General features: G+C 39.2%; 1 protein-coding gene across 3 annotated transcripts; it reads left to right on the top strand.

The window, feature by feature from the left end:
• The first annotated feature begins 254 nt into the window (after window positions 1–254).
• On the top strand, window positions 255–11,627 carry fgf7 (fibroblast growth factor 7). 3 transcript variants are annotated; one of them, XM_008276074.1, is made up of 4 exons: window positions 255–333; window positions 5,749–6,389; window positions 10,063–10,169; window positions 10,353–11,627. In XM_008276074.1, the coding sequence occupies exons 2-4, from the start codon at window positions 6,104–6,106 to the stop codon at window positions 10,566–10,568; spliced, it is 609 nt and encodes a 202-aa protein (XP_008274296.1). In that variant the 5' UTR covers window positions 255–333; window positions 5,749–6,103; the 3' UTR covers window positions 10,569–11,627. The 3 variants fall into 3 exon arrangements, with proteins under 3 accessions (XP_008274296.1, XP_008274294.1, XP_008274295.1); XM_008276072.1 differs by lacking the exon at window positions 255–333 and adding an exon at window positions 5,141–5,357; XM_008276073.1 differs by lacking the exon at window positions 255–333 and adding an exon at window positions 5,141–5,357 and having other exon boundaries at window positions 5,731–6,389.
• Window positions 11,628–12,049: the final 422 nt, after the last annotated feature.

Here is a 12,049-nt window from a genome sequence, read left to right as displayed (position 1 = left end):
CAAACCATGGCACCAGGAAGGTTTTAGATTCACATTGGCTAAATATATATGATTTGATACACTCAGGTTGCCATGTAGTAGAAATCCCTATGAGTAGTGACATTTATTGAAAGAGACAAAGGAACTAGAAACCTCAGTATCACACCTCAGACGAGGCAGCTGTGGCCATGTGTCGCTTTTTACTGCACTAACACTCAGTGTGCCAACTGGATCCAAGAAGAAACTTTTCAAGGAGATGAACACAGTCACAGTGTGTGACGCTGTATAATGTGAGAAATGCAAAGCTGCCAAAGACCACGCTTCGCTATTCCTCTTTGTACACTACTTTAACTGGTGAGTACAGCCTAAACACCTGAAATCTGCTCTTGCATATGCATCCAAATGTATTTTTGTACACATTTGATCTGTAAAAATGATCTGAACTAAATCTGTAGGGAGCTATTGTAAAGCCTCTGTTATTGGTGAATTTCCCTGACCCTTAGAATATTACTTTTCAATGTATTTTTGTTTGAGTGTACGGTGCGTGTAAGAGTGTGCATGTTTATAAGCTACAGTTATTTATAGTTGGAGCTAATGTTGTGAGGCTCCATCCCAAGAGATCCCCAATTATCATGGAATTTAGAAAGCAAAAGTGAAGCCCAAACAGTCGAAAACAGTGCTAAGAATAGAGTGACCTTAGAGATGATCCATTCTCCCAACGTAAATGCATACAACTAAAAGACACAGAGAGAGAGAGACAGAGAGAGAGAGAGAGAGAGAGAGAGAGAGAGAGAGAGGGGCTCTTCTCTCTTCAGGAATGCTTTTAGAGTGTTGAGAGCAGATACTGTGTGAAGGCAGATGTCTCTGCAGTAATAGTGGAAACTTTCATAAATTCTGGATCTAGTTCCATGTGCTAACACTCCAAGAGGTTCTTGAGATACAACAGAGAGATAAATCAGAAAACAATATTCCTGTCCTGCATAGGCGGGACTGGAAAGAAATTGAACAACTGCCTGTTTGGTAAGCGTTCAGAGAAAATTTTAATTAAAAGAGTTCCCGGAAAAACAAAAATCTTGTGACATTGTGTTTAGTTCAGGAAAACAATGCATAAATCCCTATCTTGTTTGAATCTGGGATGTACACCCACCGTGTCTTAATTAGTATACTTTAAGCAAAAAAATAGAACAGCAATAAGAGCAACCAATGATAATATCACTATGAGTTTATGCTGGATGGAGTAGTCAGATACATATCAATGCTCTGAAACTAGAGCTGGTTGTTAGTCTGGATTTGGAGTTGGACTGGGATTTGAGTTCATGGTGAGCTTGCATGTTTGCGTGTTACACTGCAATCATCTGAACCCTCGCAGAGTCTCCTGCTGGCTTCAACATAACATTCAACAATGGGAATCAATTGAGCTGTAAGATTTTAAATGCTGATCTTTATTTGACAATAAAGCAAACAGCTCAGAGAAAGAAAGACTGAAACAGAGATAAATGAAGCAGCGACGCAGGCAGATGGGAGTAAAGGCATTCAGTCACTGAGATTTAAAAAGGCTCACTCACGCAGGTCTAGTGTGCCTGCCTCACGGCCACTGCACTTCCTATGCTACTGTAAACTCCAGACAGTGCTGGTCCTTTGATCCTTGAACGGCAGCAGGCAGCCGTGTAGCCTATAAAACTGTGTGCAGACACACATACATGCATGCAAGCGCACAGATGCCTGCACACACATAAACACAAGATTGAAGTACAAATATTTTCTGATTACAGTATGGACACTATACACGAGGTGTCAATTAACACATAGCTTTCAAGTCTCAGTTTCCAGACATGCTAATAGCCCACTGAAGTAGCCTTATGATGCTGTCATTGCCACATTGCTCTGACAATTTCATTTCACTTTCATTACAGTAATACTACAGCTACTGCTACAATTACTGGTAATGACAACAATAATTTCAGTTTCATTATTGCACCAAGAAATACTAGTAATAAAGCAAGAAGAAAAAGAAACAAGTAAAAAAAAAAAAGGGCAAGAAAAAAAGGCTAAAAGAAAAGTGTTTCCAGATGCGATTTAAGAAGTGATTTAAAATCTGATATAAATGAGAGTAAGTTTTCAGGTGGATCATTTTACAGTATTAGAGTCCCATTGGGTAGGACAGAAAACATTAAGAGAAACTAGACAAGCACAACAGGTGACTACTTCAGCAATGAATTACTTTCGAAAACAGTTTCTGTAACAGAGATAAATTATCACATATAAAGCATATAAAGGAATGACATGTTTTATGTTAAAGCAAAGGTCACATAGGTAAGCCCATACATCTTTGAAGAACAAAGTGAGAGAAGAAAAATCTGATATGCTAAAGCACATTTGACATCTGTCAAGTCTACACCTTCCCCATCTCCCATTTCCTCATCATGTAAGGTCAATGATGCTGCACTTGACCTGTGAGCTTAGGGCTGTCATAAAACCTTTACAAAGATGCCCATTTAACGACTGAAAACAACTTTTTAAGAGGTATTACAGCTGCATTCAAATATGCTCCAGGACTTTTTAGCTAACTAAATTTATGCCTTTACACTTCCATGTCTTGGTTTTCAGTTACAGCTGCAATGTGATGTCTCGGGACACCACCTTGATCCCACTGATCCAAGCAAAAGTGATAACAAGGTCACTGGTTGAACAACTGCTTATCTAGCGATACTTACCCATCATTCTTCCAATATCCCAACCTCATACCAAGTACCATGACATGGTTAGCATGTGGATAAGTGATCGTACTGGAAGTGACCTTTCTGAAGAGGTCACTCACTGGAATGGTGAGATATGTTGATACTTAGGGAAAGGAAGTAGTGAAGTGCTAGAGTCTTCCATTTTCCACCACATGTAAGTCAGGGTCGTGGTGACAGGCTGAAATAATAATCTCTCTTCTTGAGAGATCCTGAGATCTTTCGAGCCAGATAAAATGTGTCATTATTCAAGCATGTTCTGGGTCTGCATCCAGGTTTGCAGCTAGCTGGACAAACACCAATACCTCCACATGAAACATACTGATCCGATGCTAAACTCACCTGAACTGATCCTTCCTAAAATAAAGCAGTTCTAGTCTGACCTCCTTTTGATATATCAATTCCTGGCACATTGTGAATTGTTTGTATCTCTAGTCTTATTCTTTCAGTTGGGCTTTATGGCCACATGTGGATAAGAACCAAGAAAGCACAAAGACCAGTAAGTTAAGAGTTCACACCTAATCTTACTCATGAAGAAGATCTGAAGATAAGTTCACTTATTCACCTAGGGTACAAGTTAATCTAACAAATGAAGTCCATGTAACATGGCACTTTGTGACTATAGGGCTTATTAACCACATCACTGATCTGTGGCCAAAAGACAGACATGGCTTCCTTGTACACCCCAAGATTATGTCTTCTCCATATCCTGCCCATGCCACCATCCAGAGATTCCAAGAATGCTGGATATACTCCTAGCTGCAGTTTAGTGTTTAGAAATCCTGATGGTGACCCTGTTGTTCTCTGGTAGAACCAAAAACGCAGCAGCACTCAGTCTGCGTGTCCTCAAATCAATCCCAAGCCTCTCATCTTATGCATGTCTGGAAAGGAACAGAGTTTAACCCCTATCAAGAAGCTTAGTTCCTGAGCTGGAGCTGTGTGTTAAGTTGAGGCCAACAGCTACTTGGTTTTGCTCACTGTCCTGCACCAGCACCACTAGTTCCAGCTCCCTTCCCACCAAAGAGGGGACATTTCAACACCAAGGAGTCAGTGCTCCAGGAGTCTCCCCTTTACTGTTACCCAAATGGCATGGCATTATAACCCAACCATGGTCACGGCTCACTGGCCAGCTCTGTTTAAAGGCCTGACTTTCTTCTGAGGACATCACATATTGGTTTTGGAATCACCTAGTCCAGCTCCTCTCTTGAAAGCAATCTGCCTCAAGTGGACCTTACCCGGTGATACCTGCCCCTGAAAACAGAGCTTCTGATCCCCTTCAGACTGAGAAAGTGGCAGTTTATAGAAAGTAGTTCTGTAAAATTCTCACAGTCTGCAGTCAATCAGGCTTTTTTTTTTTTTTTTGAAGAGTAAAAAATAAATTGCCTAATTACATGTACAACATGCCATCAAACTTTATCTCTTTTAACATTTAAAAAAAATAATGAAATCCAGGATTTAGCACTGATTTTGGGGTTTCTGGTGTTTTTAATAGGGTGGTTGTAGTGATTTGTTAAGTGCCCTATGCAGTCAAAAGACCACAGTGTGAACTGTCTCTGAGGTGATAGAAGGGACAGATGAACAGGCCACAGTGACACCTAATAGATCAGGTCTTTACGACCACCAGTTTAGAGATGAGAAGGAGACCTGCTGCGACCAGAAGTCCCTCTCTCTCAGGCCTGCAGCCCTGACCTCCCCAGGGGAGCGCGTCATTAGGGCCCATATAAACTTTTGAAGTCGTGCGTCCAAGGAAAGGCCAGGTATGTAAGGTAATAAATTGTGACTTTAAATACAAACACGAAAAGTGAAAGAGTGCATGACCCCTGACACGGAGATGACTACTTCTGAGCAGTTATGTCTTCTGTTTTTCTCTCCTTGGATGGATACCTGCCAGCCATAACTTATTGCTTCCCACTATTTCGCTCAATAAGAATGAGAACCCAAGAGCGTCTTTGAAGTTTTTTTTTTACTTGAGTCAATAAATCCTTACCCATGATTCGGTGCAGCCAAGTAAAACCACTAATTAATTGTGACATTTAAAATGATAGGAAAGAAATTCTTTAAAGCTTTGCCATGAGAGCAAATATCTTAACCGTCAATAAAGTAAATGCAAATCCGTGTGAGATCTGCAACGCAAACAGCACAACGCTATTTAAGTGCAGGATGCTTCTTGGAAAAGGCAAAGAGGTTATAGTAAGTTTTGCAAGAGTGAGTGTGCATGCAAATGTTCTTAAAGTACTTAGAGTGCATACCAAGGAGAGCCTGGTATTCCAAGAGTTTATAGCTCCCTCTCATGTCTGGTGGGTGAGTGACAGTGAGAGGCAGGCAGAGGGTGTTTCTCCATTGCATCTCAGCCAGGGACAGCTGACTGGTTGGGATCTAATTGCTCTCAAGTGAGGTCAGCAGGAGGCATTTATCTAAGCAGAGTGCACAGCGACAGTGGAAGATGCACAGAGTCAGCCTGCCAGAATCAGGGAAACATACGTGGGAATTCACAGAAGCTCCCAGCTCCTGCTTAGCTTTGCTGCATTACTGGGCTTGGTTGACAACTGAGGCAACAGCTTTAAACCTAAAGAATCTTCAAATTAAAACTCTTGCTGAAAGGGAACACACCTCTGACAACTCCTGTCATCACTCAGAGCACATGTAAGTCATAAACTACAGATTTTTTACAAGAAAAGAAGCATATTTTGTTTGTTTAAAAGTATGTATGTAAATACAGAGGAGATTACAGATCACGGATTTGTGAAGCAATCCAAGAGCATTGATGCAATATTTCATTGTTTTAGATTCATGGCATTCATGATGTGTGTGTCAGTGTACACTAGCCAGACTTTGATTTACTACTAGGAACTGTGCAATACATATTTGTATAAATACGGGAAACCAGAAGCTACTAGAAAGTTGTTTGAAACTTTGTGGGAGCTCCACTGTAGAACTGGGCTAATCCCTGGAACCACTTATTGTTTTTAACTTGTAAGTCCACTGTCGAGTAAAACAATATGCTGAAATCAAACAGATTTCCTTTTTTTTACAGTTAAAATCTGCAAGATTTCCTCGACCGGATTATGATGTCTCTTGTTGGATTATGGTCTCAAAAGGATGGAGCAGTCAACGCGCACTGTCACTGAGGACTAAAGAGATTCATCATCTGATGATACAGTCGCCCGTCTTCTTCGTGAGACTTCTCTCCAGCCAACTCCCGCCAGCTTCACCAAGTCTCCCCCACAACTGTCCTGTCTCGACATCCCACTAGGAATCCCTGCTGCAGGAACAAGGACCCGGAGGTCACAAGTCAGGGGTCAGGGGGTCGCTGGGCTGAGGGATAGCACGCAGCTCTCTATCTCGCATTTCAGTATGTTGTTCATTGATCCCCACTGCATTGTATTATAATGCGCAAATGGATGCTAACATGGAACCTTCAAAATCTGTTCTCGGGACTCTACCTGCACGCAATCTTCCTGTTTGGCACTGTGTGTGTGGTCTACAGTGACTGCACTCCAGAGCAACTTGCCGCCATCATGAACTGCTCCAAACATGAGCGCCACACCAGGAACTATGACTACATGGAGGGAGGAGATGTGCGCATCCGACAGCTGTTCAGCCGCACGCAGTGGTTCCTAACTATTGATGACTCTGGAAACATCAACGGGACTCAAGATCCCACCAATTGCTACAGTAAGTATAACACTTTTTCTATAATTCTAATACCTGCAAGGTTCATTATAAACTCCTTTGCATACCAAAAAAAAAACACCAATTTGCTTGGATCTATGTTACAAACATGCTTAAACTTGAACCAGGGTGTGAACTCGTCTTTGAATATGAAATGTTTTGAGGTTACTTACAAGAGCTTTCCACTGAGTCAGTGAAGAACCTTTAGCTTGTCAAGGTGACAGACGCACGTGGGATATGTTATTGCACAGATTTCACCACAGTGTAATCACAGTGTTAATGAGTCATGTGTCTCTGTTACTGCAGCCAAAGTGACAGAGTTAAAATGAAGCAGGTGGAGCTTTGGCTTTTAAACTACAACACCATTTAAACACAAGCTGTAATGAAGTAAACCAAAGGGTGTTGGAGACTTTTAAGTGCCAGGCCCCTGTGACCCCAGACTCACATCAGAACAAGCTCACATTTATTCAGCCTGATTTACTCCCCCGCAAACCAACAGTGCCAGAATGAGATGCTGGGGACAATGAATTGGCAGAGGGTATTAGAAATGAAAAAAAAATTAATGATAATCACCTTCTGATGAACCTATGTTTAGCAACTAACATCTCTCTCACAGTCACAGAGACACCCACCATGCCGTGTAGTCCAAAATTACTGTTTTATACAACAGAAAGCAAAACATATCAAAAGATGCCTGCACATTAGCAGATGAATGGCACATTTTATTTGCTAGCCATAACTGTAATTTCAGTAAATTGCTCAAATGATTGCTCTGGGGCCAACATTTTTTTTTTTAAAGTTTGTGTTTTTAGATAGTGGAAGTTTCTGTCATGGTGAGGACGTTTTAAGTAGTTATCATTTCCTCCTATCTGACAGTGCGGCTGTGGCTGGAATGTTGGCATGAAAGAGAGATGCCTCATGGAAAAGATGCTTGTGCAACAATTGGCAACGAAAGACAGAAAAATTGATACACCCATATGTGGCTGACAATCGCACGCTAAAGGCACACACAAATTTAACCAATAATCCTTTGATGAGACCAGCCTGGTACAGATGTATATGTAATAAATTAGTGATTCATACTTTTTGATTGCAGTGACCATGAAGTTCTTAAAAGCTGATTGGAAGGGAAAAAAAGTTTTTGTTTTTTAAAGAAAAGAGAAAGCAGAGAAGAAGAAACCAAAATAAGAAACTTGGGGCTGCCTTATTTTAGGCTTCCACATTCCATGTGCCTCTGAAATGAAAATACAGACTTACTTCCAGGGAACTCATCTCTTGCACCACAAGTTTTTTCTGACTTTATCATATTTCAAACAGTTGTTTAAATATATATACACATATATATATAAAATCTAAATCTCTCCATTGCAGATTTTTTTAAATTTTCCTTTTCAAACTTTTGAAACTCCAAAGTAGAGAGAGCTAAAATTTAATGTTGATATTGGGGATTTAAAAAGAATAAACTGTTTTGTTGAAAAGACGTTTCAAAAAAAAGAATATGTGTGGGTTCTGGTCAGGGCTATTGCCAATTTCCAGTACTATTTTGTCGTGAATGTGTACACAAATCCTGAAAAACAAACCATTATAGGACAACAGGGATGTTTAGTAATAGTGCATAATAATCACAAACACATGTAGGTTTGTGTCTGAGTGAAAGATAATAGCATAGCTTAATTTGAGTTTAGCCAAAATGTGACAATATTGATAAAAAGTTGTGTTAACCCACAGCAAAGAGCAGACAAACAACAAGTGGAAACCAAAAATTCCTAAACAACAAAAGCAAATAGAAAACAGGGAAATCAAAGAAAGTAACAGGAAAAAAAGTGTTTTTTTGCCTACTGTAGTTTTCTACTAAGTCACTGAAACTGTAGCATAATAGACCAGGTGCAACTAATACAAATAACTGAGACGCTGCCTTAAGTCTATACCTACTATTAAAGTGAGTTTAATTTTGTGAATGTCAAACTGTACTTAAAGATAAACTGAAAAGTTATTCTAATGTATTTGCTACACGTCACCTCTGTAATAACAAGGTATTAAGTATGAAGCAGTCAATATGAATCCCGATAACGCTCTATTACCGAAAGACTGTCTGCATCCTGCAAACACTGAATACTAACACTGTTCAGAGAAAGTTGCATTAGAGATTACCCACAAGTTAGTTTAGACAACAAATCTGTATAAGCTGGTCTTGAGAGGCTATCCACATCAGAGACAAGATGTTAACAACATGTGTGTGGAAACGTGTTTCATCTTTCCACAGTACACTAAACAACTGTAGCTGTAATATTATGGGGATAATACTCCCAAACATGTACTTACATCCTCAGTTCCCACCAATATATGAGCAACTGACTTTGACTATATCAGGGGTTTACAAATTAAGATGCAGCCCAAACGGTGTTAATTTCATCTTTAAAATCACCTTCACCTTATGTCATGCTAAGTAAAATCAACCAGGGAAACAAAAGAACAGGGTTAAACATATATGAGGAACCAGTCAAAGGGCACTGATATTGAGTCAAATATCAAGTGCAAGCAGAGCACAAACAACATTCCAAGATTGGGAGACTGCCATCTGTTTGTGATCTAGCAAACACTAAAGTGCGGCATGCTCAATGTCAGTCTGAAAAGCTTTAATAGAGTTCTTCCCCTTTTTTTCTCTGCCTGTCAAATGAAAGAATTTCTGCAATATGTAAAAATTAACAACAGGGTTTTTATATTAGCAAAAAATCTAGGATCTTGACCCAGTTGGTTTCTTTGAAATGCAGTTCAGTTTTAAAGCTAGATTATTCACCATGAATGTAGTAGCAAGATCATAGCTTTCATAAGAACAACTGAGCAAACAATATGTAACAGCTTCGTCAGTGAGTTATTGTATGGACTCATGGACTAATCATGAATGGTCTGTGCATCTGTTGGATAAATGATAAAGTAAAATGCATTGTTACTCATAAATCCTGCTCGATAACTAATTAGCTCTCGACTTTCAAGTAGTGAAACACTTTACTGTAAGAATTGCAGGTATTGTTTATATACAATTGCTTTTTCTTTGTAGATGGAGAAATATTGATGTTTACATCTGCATTTCTACATCTAATAACATAAATAATTTCAGCTTTTCAACATGGCACATTGTGTCCTGTTTTTTGCATTCTAAACCAAAGCACCAAATATTAACACATTACATTCATTGTACTTCAGTGCAAAGGCTAGAACTGTGTGCTTTAACAAGGTATACTCCCAGACACATCAAATACACCATCATCTGATCTCAAGTTGCATAATAAAATCATTTTTGAAAATCAGAAAGTAAAATAGTGACGCATCAGTGCCTTTATCCTCCCACAGATTTGAAGAGCAGGCCTAAAACGTAGCGTGCAAAGCACATGCGAGGAGGTAGTTTTCTCAATCCCAAGGGAGAGAGGCCTAATCTGTCTCCCATATGTGCAATGGCATAGGTTGTGGTTCGTGTAATGGCCACCCAGGCCAGTTAACAAGGCTTGAATAAAGCCAGAGAGACCACAGTCTGATTAATTACAGGAACTTCCATCTCCTTTGTTAATGAAGATGAATGTTGAGTGCACTGTGGAGTTAGAGTGAAGGCTGGATGTTGACAGTATCTTATCTGTTCTACAATATGTCTCATTTTCCTAACTGTCTGACTTTCTGGCAGGCATCCTGGAGATCAGGACAGTGTCTGAGGGGGGCATACTGGCTATCAAAGGTGTAAAGAGCCAGTATTATATCTCTATGAACAAGGCTGGACAGCTGCAAGGCAAGGTAATATTTTTCCTCAGTGAGAATAGTCATACACTGTTATTAGCTAATCCATAATCAAGCAGACATAAAACAACCATTCCAAAACATCTATTTGAATCACAGAGACCAAGAACTGACAATAAAGACAAATGCTGGCAACCACAAAGCGCATTGTCTTAATGCTTTGATGTATTTCCATTACAGAGGATCTACAATGAAAACTGCAACTTCAAGGAGGTTTTCCTAGAAAACTACTTCAACGCTTACTCCTCTGCAAAGTGGACTAAAAATGGCAAAGAAATGTTCATAGCCCTGTCTCAGAAGGGAAGGCCAATGCGAGGGAAGAAGACCAGGAGGGAGCATGTAGCATCTCACTTCATCCCTATGAAATGCAGGGAGGAGGAGAGGAGAGTGGACTGAAAACGCAAAGGACTTCGTCGCAAATTATGTATGATTTCAGTCACGTATTATATATGTTAACAGACACATGTAAACTCATTACCAACATCACACTACACTCTCCTCAAATTGTAGATTAGTTGAATAATACTTTATAATGTGTTGTCATTCTCATAACAGAAAACAACAAGTATCAGATGGGCACGTTAAACTATCCCCAACATCCTCAAATAAGATGCTGATACAAGAAAATATGGAAATACCACTAAGGCTCAATGTTATTGTTATTTTTGAGATACATATTATATTTCCTTATAATACAGTTAAGTGTTTTCTTATAAAATAGCAAAATGTACTACACACAGTCGGGACTGTATTCTTTTCCAAAGATGATCTTCAACCAGCCAGAAGAGGAGACTTGAATGATCAGCAGAGAGGTCCAGGATAGAGATTTGGCTTGACCAAGATGTGCTGAAGCAAGCTGGACTTGTCTTTTTTAGTGGTACAAGTGCTCAGAGCACACTAAACAGGAGCACAATGAACTACAATACCGTGTTCAGTAAATAAAACCACGCATAGGACAATCTATTTGTGAATGACCTGTTTATCCTTCCTGCATCGAAGACCAGACTGTGGTCAGATGCACTGTAGCTGCTCACTGACTCTCTCTTCATTATTAAGGTGTGATTCTGAAAATGCTAAAATGTTCTGCTGCTGCTGAAATGATATCCAGATTAAAAGACAAAGTGAACAACATAATAAATGTGTATGCTAAGCAGGCTCTTTCTACAAGAGTGAATAATCCTGTACACTAAAGGGTCACATATTTATTTGTACAGACACATTCTTTAGTTTCTCTAAGACATTTAAACTAAACATGAGGCAAAAATAAATGCCAGGAGATCCATTTATTTTATTTTATCACAAAGATCAAATAATCTGTTCAATCTGGAAAGTCAACTCTCTCTGCATGATATCACTGCAATTTCAAAGTACTGGCTACAACGATACAGTACATTATCATTTATGGTTGTAAGTTATTTGTTTTCTTCATATAAAACAGATGTGTTATACGTTAAAGTGTCCTTTTTTTCTTTTAAAGTGTATTGTTCGACCTAGAACATTGATGTTGCAACTGTTGAAGCAGAGCGTTACAGATTGTATTCATGAGGAGGTATATAAGATCCCAAAATAAACTCACAGCAACCTGTTTATGAAGTTATCAAGACACACTGACAAAATCCAACACATCCTCAATGACTCAAGAGATGTCAATCATTTATTTTATTCTATTTTTCATCAATAACAAAGTCATCCTTAATATTCAATCACTTTTTTTTTTAATAACTGTAATCTCAAGTCAGATTTAGCCTCATTTAAGTTCAAAATGTCTGATCTGGTATTTTCTGTGTTATTAGAAAATGACTGCTTGGGGGTTGTCCTAACCTGTACCTTAACTCTATAAGTCATAATCCTGTACAGAATCGTATTACACATGAAGT

This window comes from Stegastes partitus, unplaced genomic scaffold, assembly GCF_000690725.1.
Source record: "Stegastes partitus isolate 25-593 unplaced genomic scaffold, Stegastes_partitus-1.0.2 Scaffold64, whole genome shotgun sequence".
NCBI lineage: Eukaryota > Metazoa > Chordata > Actinopteri > Pomacentridae > Stegastes > Stegastes partitus.
This window is presented reverse-complemented; position numbering and strand designations above follow the sequence as displayed.

Coding starts and splice junctions, on each gene's coding strand:
- fgf7 (XM_008276074.1), top strand. CDS start 6,104: ATGCGCAAATGGATGCTAACATGGAACCTTCAAAATCTGTTCTCGGGA. Junction 6,390..10,062: donor AGATCCCACCAATTGCTACA/GTAAGTATAACA, acceptor ACTTTCTGGCAG/GCATCCTGGAGATCAGGACA. Junction 10,170..10,352: donor CTGGACAGCTGCAAGGCAAG/GTAATATTTTTC, acceptor TTTCCATTACAG/AGGATCTACAATGAAAACTG.